Below are 14892 nucleotides of genomic sequence, written 5' to 3'. Positions count from 1 at the left end.
GGTGTGGCCTAAGGAATCAAGAGACTCCACTATATAGCCCAGCCCAGGGGCTAGCCCCACAGCTCCAAGAACCTGCAGGTGAGAGATGCTGGGTCCCCTTTGGAAGTGGGACATCAGGTCCCCTACCCTTGCCACTAGCTCCAGGACTCCCCACCCCCCATACCCACTGGATGTCCAATTCCCCATCCTGCCCCTGTCTTCTCCCTCCCCACCCAACCCCCAGGCCCACTGGATGTCCACTTCCCCTTACATACACACACTGGCTCTTGGGTCCAACCCACCTCAGCCCTGGTACCTAGATAGCCCTTGTCCTGAGACTGGGCCCTTTTGTCCTCTCAGGGACAGTCTCCAGCAGGAGGGGCAGACCAGCCTCCTATGACTCCCTCTCTTTCACCATTGCAGACATGGGTTCCTTTTGGAGCTGGTGGACACTCTGGGCTGGAGCAACCCTTCTGTGGGGTAAGTCAATCAGAAAGTCCAACTATGTCCTTGTTCCAGACTAGGGAACTCAGCCTGTACTCTCCACGTGAGCCCCCTCCACAAACCCACCTCCCAGAGTCACCCAAGGCCAGCAGAGATGGCAGAGAGGCCCCTTAGGTTTTGCAGAGAAATGTGGTGGAATTCACCCATTCTCTGTTTTAGGGGGAAGCAGGTAAAAATCTTAGTCCCCAAATTCAAGTAGGTAAGAACTACCACTTTCTTGATGTTCTGCAACTCAACTAAAGTTTTGACTCTGAGCCTTATTCTGAGAAGGTGATGGAAAATGTCACTAAAGCCTTTCTTGGTGGGGGGGCTTGGTATCTAATTCTCTAGGGTTATGTCTGGGACTGGAGTCTTAAGTAAAGCCAAAGTTTGGGGGGAAGGATGGGATATCAGGGCCCTCTGCTTACCAGTCAACATCTACTTAGGTTACTTTTGAAACGTTCATTGCCCCTGATCTCCTGGCCCTGTGGGACACTGGGATGGCCTTCAAGGCTCCCTTTATTTGGCAGATAGTCCTTCTGTAACCCCTACACTCTCTCTAAGACCCTGTAGAGCAATCTCTCTCTCCCTGCCCCTCCCCCTCTCTCCTCTCAGCCCGGGATAATCTCTTCCTAGTTGAGGGTGTTGAAAAGTGCCCACTCCTCTCTATTTCTAGGAGACATTTTGTCCATGATCTCTTAATCCCCCTTTTCCCTTCACAGAGCCCCCTAATCCTGTGAAGACAGAAATCACAAACTGGCACCTGAATCCAGGCCAGTTTGGGCCCATGATGCTTACTTAAAATAATTTTGATTCTTTTTTAATTGAAGTATAATCGATTTACAATGTTGCATTAGTTTTTGGTGTACAATGTAGTGGTTCAGATATACATATATTCCTTTCCATACTATTTTTCATTATAAGCTATTACAAGGTTTAAAACAATTTCAAATTGGAGATTTCACATGGAAGTTCAGGTAGCTAGTTTCTCTTGAAAAATGCTAAGATCTGGCATTAAAAAAAAGATAGAATCCATAAACCATCATGATGACAACGGGTTAAAGCTAGTGGCAACACCCCACTTGCCATGGCGTCTGAAGGCTCTAGAGGCACCGTCTGCCCGTTCTGTTTCACACATTTACGTCACTTGCCTGGTCCTGTCAGCATTTGAGTTTGAGATCCCTGTCTTAACGTGTTCAGGCTTTTGGAAGACAAAGGCTAGAAAGGCTGGTAAGTGAACACTGCATGAATAAGGAGAAAGGAAAGAGAAGGGAGAAAGTAGACGCCCCAGTTAGTCAACATGTGATCCAGGCACAGGGCACGCGGTTACTTCTCTGAGGGGGAGGATTGAATAAGTGGACCCACAACTACATTTTCTCACCCTAGGATTGACCCAGGAGGCCTCAGTGGACCCTAAGAACAGTGGTGGGGAGGAATTCCTCACGGCCTTCCTGCAGAACTATGAGCCCAGTTACAGCAAGGCCTATCTCTACCTCCTCCTCACCAGCCTGTCGGACAGCCCCACCTCAGTCTCCGTCCTCAGCCGGGTGGATGGCACCTCACAGAAGGTCACAGTGGGGCCCGGACAGTCAGTCATGGTCAACATCAGCGCCAAGGCTGAGATGGCCGGCAGCAATACCTTCCAGCATGCAGTGGTGGTCCACTCTGACCACACCATCTCTGTGCAGGCAATAAACGCTAAGCCCTACACAGCAGATGTGACCCTGCTGTGGCCTGTCCGTGCCCTGGGCACTGAGTACTTTGTGCTCACACCATCTAGCACCTTGAACCAGAAAGTCAAGGAGTTTGCTGTCGTGGCTGGTGCAGCCGGTGCTTCTGTCAGTATACAGCTGAAGGGGTTGGTGACATTCCAGGGCAAGTCCTACCAAGCAGGCAATGTCCTGAATGTGACTCTGGAGGCCTACCAAGTGGCCCAGGTACAGAGCATGGCTAACCTCTCAGGGTCAAAGGTCACCGCCAGTAGCCCCGTGGCTGTCCTCTCTGGCCACAGCTGTGCTCAGAAAAACACGAACTGCAACCATGTGGTGGAGCAGCTGCTACCCACGTCTGCCTGGGGCACCCGCTATGTGGTGCCCCCTCTGTCTTTCCAGACCCACTATGATCTGGCCTATGTCATGGCCAGCCAGGCCACAAAGCTGACCTACAACCTTGGGGGCACTGCTGGCTCCCGTGAACTCCAGGCAGGTGACGTGGCAGAGTTTGAGATCCAGCAGTCCCGGCCACTCTACCTGTCTGCAGATGTGGGCATCCAAGTCCTGCTGTTTGGCACGGGTGCCACCAAGGATGGAAACACCTATGACCCCCACCTGGTTCTGCTCCCAGACGTGGCGGCCTACTGCCCTGCCTATGTGGTGAAGAAAGTGCCAGGCTCTAAGGGTGTGGCCCTGGTGGTGGCGCCGACCGATGCTACTGATGAGTTGACCATGGATGGGCAGAGGCTGGGGGCCAAGCTCACCTGGGCCCCTGTGCCAGGCAGTGAGTTCTCATATGCTGAAGTGGATCTTGGTGTTACTGACAGTATCCACGTGGCCACAGCCACTGACAGCTTTGAGCTGCTCATCTTCGGGCTGGACCAGCCTGTGAGCTTTGGGACAGCAGCTGCCTGCAGCCAGAGTGAGTAATAACAAATGACCTCTGGCCCTGTCCACCTGGTGACCCCTTTGCCACCTCTCCTGCCTGCTCCCCTTTCCCTCCCTCTCTATGCTGTTCTGTGGCTTGGCTCAGCTGGGCTGTCCCCCTCCTCATCTCTACCCTCCCCGCCATCCTTCCTTTCCTTAGAGCTTCCTAGGCCCTCTCCCCAAGAACCACTGTACCTCCCCCTCAACCTCGCCCAGCAGGAACAATACTCTAAATGTTTAGTAACTGGTGTGATCCAGGGTCCCAGCTAGTCTGAAGAGATGCCAGCTGGAGCATGGCAGCAGGGTCCTAGAAACCCCCCAGTGTCCGGCATCAGCCCTTTGTCTTTTGCTTTTGTGGGGCAGGGGCATTGGGAAAGGGGTCCTGGGGAGGCCAAGGTGCAGTGAGGGAGGAATCTTTGTGGGTGGCAGGCAGGGTCAGGTCAGCAGCTTCTTACCAATCCATTTGGAAATATTTTGTTATTTTTAGCAACTGATATGCAACTATAGCTGTTGCTAACTATCACTTCCCCTACACCTCATATAAGGAATACCTGAACTCAGGAGGTCTAATAATGATGGCTACCATGTGCGGGGATTTATCTCTCAGTGTACCCACTCTAGGTGCCTTGTATGTGTAGGACATATGTAGGACCTGGCCCTGTGGGTACTCTCAGGTCCAGCCTGTTGAGGAACTGCCACCAGGCAGTGCAGTATTTGAGGGCACAGATGCTAAAGCCAGACTTCCCACCTCTGTGTGACCTTGGACATGTGACTTCACCTCTGTGGCTCTGTGTAAAATGAGGATAATAACTGCAACCACTCCCAGGATTGTTAAGTGACAGTCTAATGAGTTAACATTTGTAGAGCATTTAGTGGGTATCCGGCGAGTGAGTAGGGCTACCTAAGGGTAAGCTATTATTATGAGCAGACAGAAGGTAAGATTCTGGGAGGCAGGGGAAGAAGAGCTGTTTCTTCCATGTGGATCCCCATCCCTCCCCCTCAGAGCCAGGACCCTAGACTAGGAGTCCCAGCACTGCCAAAAATGCCCCTCCCACCCACTTTCCAGGGCATGGAAGTCACCCAACTTCAAAGGGCCATGTTGGGCTGGAATAGTAGAGTGAGGAAGGGGCAGGTGATTGGTTATAACAGGTAACACTCAACACCCACCTGGGATCAGTTCCAAACCCTACTTGTGTTTTAGCTTATTTAAACATGGCCACATCTGCTTCCCCAACTATCCCTGTGAAGAAGGTATTATTATCACCCCCATGTTACAGATGAGGAAACTGAGGCACAGAGTTTACAGTTACTCATCCAGTGTCACATAGCTAGTTGGTTGAGTCAGGATGCTAACCTAGGCAGCCTGACTCGACGGTTATTTCTATTCTGTTGAACAGTCTTTGTTTTCCATTTTCTATCCTTAAAAAAAGATTCCTCAGTGGGGGAGGGTATAGCGCGGTAGTACAGTGCATGCTTAGCATGCATGAGGTCCTGGGTTCAATCCCCAGTACCTCCATTAAAATAAGTAAGTAAATAAATAAACTTAATTACCTCCCCCCAAAACAAAAACAAACAAAAAATAAATTTAAAAATATTTTTTAAAAAAAGATCCCTCAGAAGAGGGAGACCACATGTCTGTTGACAAAGCATATAAGGAAAGTTAGTTGTTAATTTTTAAAAAATAAACGTAGCTCTAGAAAGATAGATAGGTTTAAAAAAAAAAATCCGTTACCCTTTTGACCTGAGTAGGAAGGTAGGGGAGGGAGGAGGAAATGGGAGGAAAAAACCCACAAATTAACCTTTCCATGATTGTTCCTGCCAGTGGTTCTTCACCACCTGCCAGTCCTTCTGGGCTAAGCTGCGCTAAACTGGGGAACCAGAAAACCTAAGATCAGATCAGGCCTGTGCCACTCTCTCCCTGTGAGATTCCAGACCTGTTTCCCCACTTCTAAAATGGGTAGTTGTGAGGCAACTGCCCAGACTCTCCAGGCAGAAGAGCTCCAGGATTCCCACCCGGGTGGACGCTCCTGACTCTTTCTCTGTGCCCACCCCCCTTCACTCCCCAGCCCGGATGACCCGGGAGAGGACCTCCTGCGAAGGCAAGCAGTGCGCCTCCAGGCAGCTCTGCCAGGTGGTGGACGGGCAGGCCAAGTGCGTGGAGGCCTCCGTGGCCACCTGCCGTGCCCTGGGTGACCCCCATTACACCACCTTCGACGGCCGCCGCTATGACATGATGGGCACGTGCTTGTACTCCATGGCCGAGCTGTGCAGCGACGACCAGACCCTGCCCGCCTTCAGCGTCGAGGCCAAGAATGAACACCGGGGCAGCCGCCGCGTCTCTTACGTGGGCCTCGTGACCGTTCGCGCCTACAGCCACGCGGTGTCGCTGGTCCGCGGGGAAGCTGGCTTCGCCCGGGTAAGGATCCAGAGGAGGCTTCAGGGTTTAATACCCATGAGCCGCCCGCCAGTCAGAAAGAGGAGGGAAAGCCTGGATGTCAGTCACCAAACCCAGGCCCTTTGCCATGGGGTGAAGGGTGCAGAGAAACGGGCCAAGGTAGTGGGACCTGGGGAGGGGGGATTTGAAAATCAATAGTAGAGCCTTAATTAACCCTTTTATCCAGTGATTCTATTTCTAAAAATTTTAAGAATGCTCAAAGATATTGTTAGAAAAACAGGTTTATGCCAATGTGTTTATAATGGAGAGACAGAGAGAAAACAAAATGTCCAACAATGAGGGGTTTCTTAAGTGACCAAACACTAAAAATTTAGTGAGCACCTACTATGTGCTGAGTTTGTTTCTTAGCACTTTCCATATTTAATACATTTAATGCTGACAGCAATCTATGGGGGTAGGCCATTAACATTTTTAGATGAGGAAACTAAGGTCCAGAGAGATGAATGACTTCCCAAAGGCTTAGGGCTAGTAAGAGATGGAACTGGGAACACTGGCAGGCTGGCTCCTGAGTCTCTGTGTTAACCTCTAGGCTTTTCAGCCTCTGGTAAATGCATTACTACTTAGCCAATATGAGTAAGAGCAGTATAATAACAGCAAAATAAGTAAAAGCAATCATTTCCCCTTTTTTCTACCATGTTGTTACAAACATGTTCAGACATCCAGAAAAGCTGAAATCATTGTACAGTGAACACTCCTCTGCTGATCACCTAGATTCTAAACATTTTACTCTCTTTAGTTTATCACACATCTGTCATCTGTCCATCCTTCTGTCCATTCAACTATCCCTCTTATTTTTTATGTATTTCAAAGTAAGTCCTGGACATCAGCACACTTTACCCCTAAAAACTTCAATATGCACACTGTTAACTAGAATATAATATTTTTATACTTCTTTTTGCTTGCATTTGATGTAAAATTTATACATAATAAAATCCACAGATCTTAAGTGGACAGTTCACTGAGTTTTGACAAATGTGCAAATGAAACCTCTGTTAAGATAGAATATTTTCATCTCTCTGGAAAATTCCCTCATGCCCTTTCCCGAACAATGACCAACCCAGCCCTAACGGCAATCACAGTTCTGATTTTTTTCCCACCGTAGATTAGTTTTGCCGGTTTAAGAATTTCATAGTAATAGAATGGTCTAGTGCAGGAAGCTTTTTGTGTAAGGCTTCTTTTGCTCAGCATAATACTTTCGAGTTTCTTCCATGTTGCTGCAGTTAGTTTTTTTAAATAAGTAAAGCATTCACAGTGCAAAACAAAAAGGCATATTGTGGAAGATCCTGCTTTTACACCTGTCTTCCCCTGCTTTCTCCCTGCTTCCCACAGGTAATTACTTGTACTGATTTCCTGAGTATTCCTCTAGGATTTCTTTATGCCAATACAAGCAAATATCAACATACTTTCTTACCTCTCCCCTTTCTTATCAAACAGTACTGTACTTGTGCTCTGTTCTTCACTTGAGTTCTTGCACTGAACAGTGTGTTCTGGAGCTGTTTCCAAAACAGCTGGGATGGAGCCTGCTCTTTCCTTTTTGTGGCTGCACGGCTTGCCGTCAGATGGATGCATCAGGATCCACCTAGCTCAGTCCCCTGTGGATGGATGTTTTGTCCATGATGGCAAGCAGTAGTGTAGTGAATATTCTTGTACCTCCTTCATTCTGTGAGAATGCAGGTGGCTCTGTGAGGTTAAAAACCAAGTGATCTAAGCAGATGTTCTTGGGATATAGATGGGTTGAGCGCGAGCTCAGAAGGACCTCAGATCCCTTGAACTTGTATGCAGAATTTCGCATAGGCTGTGCAGTTTTATAGGAAGGGGGTCCATTGCTTTTACCAGATCCTTACAGAAATCAATGACTTTGCAAAGGTTTAGAGTTCCTTGTAGGATTGTGGTAGAATGTTGACAAGATGTTGTTAGGAGAGAAGAGGATTTCATGACATGGTGACTTCAGCGTAGTCTAATTATTTTTTTTAAATAGAAATGTATTTAAAGATAGGAAAAGAACCTGGCAGGATTTGTAAATATGAGTATGTGTGCGACTACAGCAATATGGGTGATTTTCTCTTTTCTCATTTTTTGCTCATGTGTGTTTTGGAAGTTTCCTGTAATGCACAAATACTACTTGTATCACTTAAGATGAAGATCGCTGGTCTTGGTGGTGAGACGGATTTGAACAGTGGACCCTGGACTGAGAGCCTATAGATGTGGGGCCGAGGCTGTCTTGGTCATTGCCCAGCACAGACCTGGACACACAGGAAGGCACTTGGAGGCGTTGCTGACTGACTGACTAACTGAACGAATGAATGATCTGTCTTACCTTTCGACATCGCTCATGCTGTCCTCTCTGCTTGTTACTCCTTTTTTCACACCTCATCCTCTTGACAAAGATGAGAATGTGTGAAGAAAGAATAAGAAAGAGATGCTCAGGAAGAGGAAAATAGGCCCAGAGAGAACACACTCCTTATCTCCTGGCCAGACTCTCTCTCCACTCCCCCTCCTGGTTTTCGTGACTCTCTCTCTCTCACTGATCTTTTAAAGCTCAGTTCAGCTGTCCCTTCCTCCAGGAAGCCTCCCCTGACCTGAAAGATTGGGTCTGGCCCTTTTTCTAGGCTCCCCTAGACTTCTGTGCCTCCACTATCCCAGCCCTGGCCACTCTTATCTGCCACTATCTAGTGATGGGTCTGTCTCCCTCATTGGACTGGGAGTCCCATGAGAATAAGGTCTGGGGTTGTCTTGGCCATTAGTGTATCTCCAGGATCTCCCAGGCCAGGGCCAGGCCCAGAGTCAGTGCCCAGTGAACATTATTTAATACAGCAGTGGCTTCATTCCCTTACTGAGTGCCTGCTATTCTACTGGGCACTGTTCTAGGCACTGGAGACAAAGCAGTGATCAAAGCAGACAAAAATCCCTGGATTCATGGAGCTGACTAGTTGAGTTAGCACATGATAAATATCAGAAATTTGCCAATTACGTTTTAGAAGGTTAGAATATATAGAAAAAAAAAATAGAGCAGGGAAGGGGACTAGGGAATACGGAGGGGTTGCTGCATAAGATAGGGTGGTCAAGGATGACCTCACTGAGATAGTGACATCTGAGCAAAGCTCTTGTAAGAGGTGAGGAAGTGAGCTGTGTGTCCATCTAGGGGAAGAATGTTTCAGGCCACAGGGAAGGCAAGAGCAAATATCCTGAGGCTCGGTCGGTGGCAATAACAGGAGAAAGGAATCCCCATGCAGCTAGAGCAAGGGAAGTGAGGGGGAGATGAGGGGCTGAGGGCCAGACCACATGGGAATCTGACCATTCCCTCCTCACTCCCTCTGCAGATTGACAACCAGCGCTCACGCCTGCCTGCCTCCCTGGCCGAGGGCCGCCTGCGTGTGTACCAGAGCGGGACCCAGGCCATGGTGGAGCTGGACTTCGGGCTGGTGGTCACCTATGACTGGGATGCCCAGCTGGCACTGACCCTACCCATCCGCTTCCAAGACCAGGTGTGCGGACTGTGTGGCAACTATAATGGTGACCCCACTGATGACTTCCTTACACCTGACTGTGAGCAGGTTGCTGACGTTGTGGAGTTTGCCAGTAGCTGGAAGCTGGACGACGAGGACTACCTTTGTGAGGACGGCTGCCAGGACAACTGTCCCTCCTGCACCCCCGGCCAGGCCCAGATCTACGAGGGCAGCCGTGTCTGTGGCATGCTGACCCAGCTCGACGGCCCCTTTGCCGTCTGCCATGATGCCCTGGACCCTGAGCCCTTCCTGAAGGATTGTGTGTATGACCTATGTGTGGTCAATGGGGACCGGGCCAGCCTGTGCCGTGGCCTCGGTGCTTATGCCCAGGCCTGTCTGGAGCTTGGCATCTCTGTTGGGAACTGGAGGTTGTCAGCCAACTGCCGTGAGTGATGTCCTGGTTGGGGGGCTGGGGGCACATGATGGGAGGCAGGAGACCACTTGCATCTGCTCAATATCTGAGCATTGACTCTGGTCCCTCCTGGAGCTGGACCATGCCAGGCACACAGCTATGGCCAAGATGGCCAGGCTCTGCCCTTAGTGAGCCTAAAGTTGGGGCAGATGTATCACTAGACAGTGACAGTCCCGAGTGGTCAGGGCTGGGATGGGGGATGTTCAAGGGGGGTATGGGAGACCAGAGAAGCTTCCTGACTCAGCCTTGGGGGGTCAAGGAGGATCTCCTAGAGAAAGGGATGCCCCATCTGAAGCCCGTAGGAGGAATGGAACTAGACAGAAAAAAAGGGGGTGTAGGCAGGAAGTGGGTTCCAAGCTGAGAGAAGGGCATGTGCAAAGGCTTGGCATGAGATGTAGTCTTCAGAGTCCCAAAGCAGACATGTGAACATCTCTTCATTTATAACCCTTCCATGACTCCCCAGTGTCTTCTGGATAAAGTCCAAGCTCCATAGCCAGGTATCCATCCACTGAATCATTCATTCACTCATGTATTCATTCAACATGCATTCCTTGAGCCCCTATCTGGCCCCATCCCTGTGCTGGTGATGGGCACAATGGGGGTCAACATGCACCTGTCCCTGCCTTTTTGAGGCTCCCAGAGAAATGTTCAAGAGGCAGAAAAGCTAGGGCAGGAAAGAGGAGGAAGCTTCCAGGCCCAGGCCCAGGGCTTGAGACAGGGACTCCAGAGAGGGGTATGTCTAGGTGAGACACTGACCAGTGCCTATGTCATTGATGTGTCCTCACTGCTCAGTAAAACTCTCCCCGCACATCTCCTCACCACCAAGTTCCCCAGTGCCTGGTGCAAAAGAGGAACCAGTACTTTCGTCTATCAACCGAGTAATTTCTGTGGTGTTTATTGGGCATCTCCTGTGAGCCAAGCCCTGTCCTTGGTTCTGGAGATTCAGCTGTGTTTGAGACAGATCAGGTTCCTGCTCTCACAGAATTTATAATCCTAGTGGGGAAGACAGACAGTAAGCAGTAAAATATGAGATAGCTTCAGAGAGCAAAAGAAACAGAGTTCGTGTGATAAGAGTAAATGGGAGGCTCATGAAGCGATGGCTCAGGGAAGGCCCTTCTGAAGAGGTGCTATTGGAGCAGAGACCAGGATGAGGCAGTGGAATCAGCTAAGTCATAATGCTGCTCATGGAGTGTCTCTACATAGATGACCCCCTGATCATATCAGGACTATTATTATGCCATTTTACTGATGGGGAAACCAAGGCACAAGGAGATTGGAGTCACTTGCTCACAATCACACAGCTAAGAAGAGGAGAGCTGGGATTTGAACCCAGCCCATTTGGGTTCCAGTAACCTTCTCTTGACCATGTATTACATTGCCTTCTGAGGAAAGGCCAGTATGGGCAGAGGGAACAGCGACTGCAAATGCCCTGAGGCAGGAGTGTGAGGACCAGAGAAGAGGGACAGAGTAAGCCATTAGGAGAGAAGATGAGGACAGAGGGGGTGATGAGGGCAGATCTGGCTCATGGGAAGCCTCATGGACCAACAGGAGGACTTCGGGTTTTACCCGGAGCAAGCCAGAGCCAGAAAAGAGCTCTCAGCAGGAGAAGGGTGTCCCCTGACTCACAGGATCCCTCTGGCTGCAGGTGAGGAATAGGATGGGAGGGAGGGTGAGAGCAGGAGGGAGACCAGACAGGAGGCTGCCAAGGTGAATAGGACTAGGGTGGGGACTGTGGTGAAAGGAGAAGGGGGCAGATTCTGGAGAGATCTTGAATGTGGAGCTCACAGGATTTACAGACAGGCTGGTTGTCCAGTCAGTGAGGGTAAGGGAGTCAACTTACTCAGTCAACAAACTGAAGTTTGGGGCCTATGCACTGTCTGGAAGGCTGGAAGTGCCTTTAACTGAGATGGGAGCTCTGAGGGAGGAGGGGGCTTTGGGGAGGGAAGTCCAGGCACGTTCCCAACTGAGTGTCCCCTGGAGGAATGGCTGTGCTGACCTGCCCCGCCCTCCCGTGTCCCCACAGCCCTGTCCTGCCCGGCCAACAGCCGCTACGAGCTCTGCGCCCCAGCCTGCCCGACCTCCTGCAACCCCTCGGCTGCGCCGTCCAACTGCTCCGAGCGCCCATGTGTCGAGGGCTGCGTGTGCCTCCCAGGCTTCGTGGCCAGCGGTGGCGCCTGCGTGGCGGCCTCGTCCTGCGGCTGCATCTTCCAGGACCGCCTGCTCGCGCCCAGCCAGACAGTGTGGGGCGACACATATTGCCGACAGCGCTGCACCTGCGACGCCGCCACCCAGCAGATGATCTGCAGCGACACGCAGGGCTGCCCGACGGGCGAGCGCTGCCGTGTCCAGAATGGCCTCCAGGGCTGCTACCCCGACCGCTTTGGGAGCTGCCAGGCATCTGGGGACCCACACTACCTGAGCTTCGACGGCCGGCGCTTCGATTTCATGGGCACCTGCACATACCTGCTGGCCGGCTCGTGCGGCCAGGTCGCTGAACTGCCCACCTTCCGGGTGCTGGTGGAAAACGAGCATCGGGGCAGCCAGACCGTGAGCTACACCCGCGCCGTGCGCGTGGAGGCCCGCGGTGTGAAGGTGGCGGTGCGCCGGGAGTACCGTGGGCGAGTGCTGGTGAGCAGGGGGCAACCGGGGCGGGTGGAGGGGTGGGGAATCCCCCTTAAAGACTAGGGATCTGGCCCCTGGGGCAGGTGGGGATCTGTTAGAGGACCTTATGGCCAGTGGATAGGCCGAGGCCCCCAAGCCAGATGGTGCTCTCTCTCTGGACACCTGGCTCTGTATCTCGGTGCCTCGTTCTGTCCTCTGTCAAATAGGATAATAAGAGAGTGCTTCCCCATGGGAGCAGCTTCATCAGATGATTGTGAGTTAGTATTAGTAGGATGTTTAAAAGAAATCTTGGCACCCAGCAAGTGTTTTTAACATTTTATCGTTATAAACCCTCCAAAGTTATAGATTTATGCATTTTCTGGAGAGTGATTGCATTTCAGAGAGTAGGATGACATGTGAAAAGTTGGAAACTAGAGGTATGTCTGTGGGATATAGAGTGTGTGATGGGGATGGGTGGCTCATAGATGGGCCCACATCATTCAATCTCTGTAACAACCCTGTGAAATAACTAATCTTATTAGAGGAGAAAACTGAGGCACAGAGAAGGTAAGTCACCTATTCAAGGTCACACAGCTAATGAGTGGCAGAACCAGGATTTGAAGCCAGGCTATCTAGCTCCAGAATCCTTACTCTTAACCTCTACGTTCGGCTGCCTCTCTTGAAGAAAGAGATGGAACAAGTAGGGAGAGAAGTGGATGGAAGAGTATTCCAGACAGAAGGAACAGTAAATGCAAAGGCTTTAAGGCAGGAATAAGTATGAGGGGTAGAGGAACAACATGGAGGCCAGTGGGGCTGGAATGGAAGGAAGGAGGGGAGAGCGAGGTAGAGGATGATGTAGGGGATGGCTATGTTAGAGGCTTTTGATTTAAGCTGAAACCTGAAAGATGAGGAAGAGACCACCAGTGAAGGGTGATCCTGCTTAGTGGTCCACCTAGGCAGAGGGAGCAACAGGTGCAAAGACTGATGCTGGACTGAGCTTGAAGAGTATAGAAGAAAAGCATGGGGCCAAGGAGGCTGCACCTGAGACAGTGAGGCTGGGGAGATGGGGCAAAGAGGTTGGTAGGAGATGAGGTCAGAAAAGTGAGGACGGGGCCTGATGGGTAGAGGGAATTGATTTTAAACTGAAACTTGAAGGGTGATGGGGAGGCAGCCAGATAAAGAATAAAGATGTGGAAGGGGGTAAGAAAGTTGCAAGCAGAGGGTACAAAAAGTGCAAAGGCCCTGAGGCAGGGCTGAGCTTGGTGAGTTCAAGAGAATATCAAAATACCTGCATGGCTGGAGATGCAAGGGTAGGGAATGAGGCAGTCCGGGAGAATTCAACTGGATAGCAGTGAGGCTCGGATCGTGTATGGCCTTTTAGGCCATTGTAAGGGGTTTGGATCAAAGCTGACACCTAAAAGATGAAGTAGAGGTGGCCAAGGAAAGAGTAATGGGTTGTATTCCAGGAAGAGGTCACGGCAAGTGCAAAGGCCCAGAGGTGAGAGTGCACTTGATATGTCCTGGGAGATAGCGCAGGCATGTGAGTGATGTGGGAGGTGGCGCAGGCACAAATGGGGACAGAGCCAAGGTTAAGCAGGACCTTCTAGGAAAGGGGCTTGGATTTAAGCCAAGTCCTGGAGGATGAAGGGGAAGCATCCAGGAGGAAAGTTGTAGGCAGTGTTCTTGGCAAAGTGAAAGGCCCTATAGTTAGACTAAACTGGGAGAGTTAGAGCACTATCAGGAAAGCCAATGTGGCTGGAGCAGAATGAGGGGAACAGTGGGAGGTGAGGTCAGGGAGGTAATGAGGGGACAGATCCTATATGCTTTGAAGGCCATGGGTTAGGGATTTGGATTTAAGCTGATACTCGAAGGATAAACAGAGGTGGATGGTGTGCCAGGCAGAGGGAACAGCCAGTGCAAAGGCCCTGAGGTGGGATCAAACATAATGTGTTCAAGAGAATAGCAAGGAGCCCAGAATAGCTGGAGCTCAGTGAGGGAGGGGTGGGCCACAAAGCCATGAATACCCTGACCCCATGGCCCTCTCTCATCTCTACCCAGGTGGACGGCGTCCTTCAGTACCTGCCCTTCCAGGCAGCAGATGGGCAGGTGCAGGTGTTCCGCCAGGGCCAAGATGCTGTCGTGCGTACGGACTTTGGCCTGACTGTCACCTACAACTGGGATGCCCATGTGACGGTCAAGGTGCCCGGCAGCTACTCTGGGGCCCTGTGTGGGCTCTGTGGGAACTTCAATGAGGACCCAGCTGATGACCTGGCTCTGCGGGATGGAGGCCAAGCTGCCAACGCACTGGCCTTTGGGAATAGCTGGCAGGAGGAGACGAGGCCGGGCTGTGGAGCGGCCCAGCCAGGTGACTGTTCCCAACTGGACTCCCTGGTGGCCCAGCAGCTTCAGAGCAAGAAGGAGTGTGGGATCCTTGCTGACCCCGATGGGCCCTTCCGGGAGTGCCACGACACGCTGGACCCACAGGGTGTTCTGCGCGACTGTGTCTACGACCTCTGCCTGCTGCCAGGCCAGTCTGGACCACTGTGTGATGCACTGGCCTCCTATGCCGCTGCATGCCAGGCCGCTGGCGCCACTGTGCACTCCTGGAGGAGTGAGGAATTTTGCCGTGAGTACCGGGAGTGACAACTGGGGAGCCTAGCCTTGTGTATATTCATTAACGTATATATATCATTAACTCATTTAATTCTCGTAACAGCCCCATGAAGTAGGGTCTGTGGTTATATCCATTTAACAGGTGAGGAAACAGAGGCTCAGAAAGGCCATTACCTGCCTGGGATCCTGACATCTAGGAAGTCG

At 51.1% G+C, this 14892-nt stretch overlaps 1 protein-coding gene across 1 annotated transcript in view; it reads left to right on the top strand.

The window, feature by feature from the left end:
- The first annotated feature begins 404 nt into the window (after positions 1-404).
- Positions 405-14892, top strand: part of FCGBP (Fc gamma binding protein) — a 39267-nt gene continuing 24779 nt past the window's right edge. Inside the window, exons 1-6 of the mRNA XM_031458693.2 lie at positions 405-459; positions 1849-3096; positions 5168-5517; positions 8877-9447; positions 11498-12102; positions 14134-14701. Of these exons, the coding sequence (XP_031314553.2) occupies positions 405-459; positions 1849-3096; positions 5168-5517; positions 8877-9447; positions 11498-12102; positions 14134-14701 (3397 nt within the window). The remainder of the gene's footprint in view (positions 460-1848; positions 3097-5167; positions 5518-8876; positions 9448-11497; positions 12103-14133; positions 14702-14892) is intronic.

Source organism: Camelus dromedarius, chromosome 9 (genome assembly GCF_036321535.1).
Source record: "Camelus dromedarius isolate mCamDro1 chromosome 9, mCamDro1.pat, whole genome shotgun sequence".
NCBI lineage: Eukaryota > Metazoa > Chordata > Mammalia > Artiodactyla > Camelidae > Camelus > Camelus dromedarius.
Note: the sequence above shows the minus strand (reverse complement) of the source record. Positions and strands in the feature narration are given on the sequence as shown.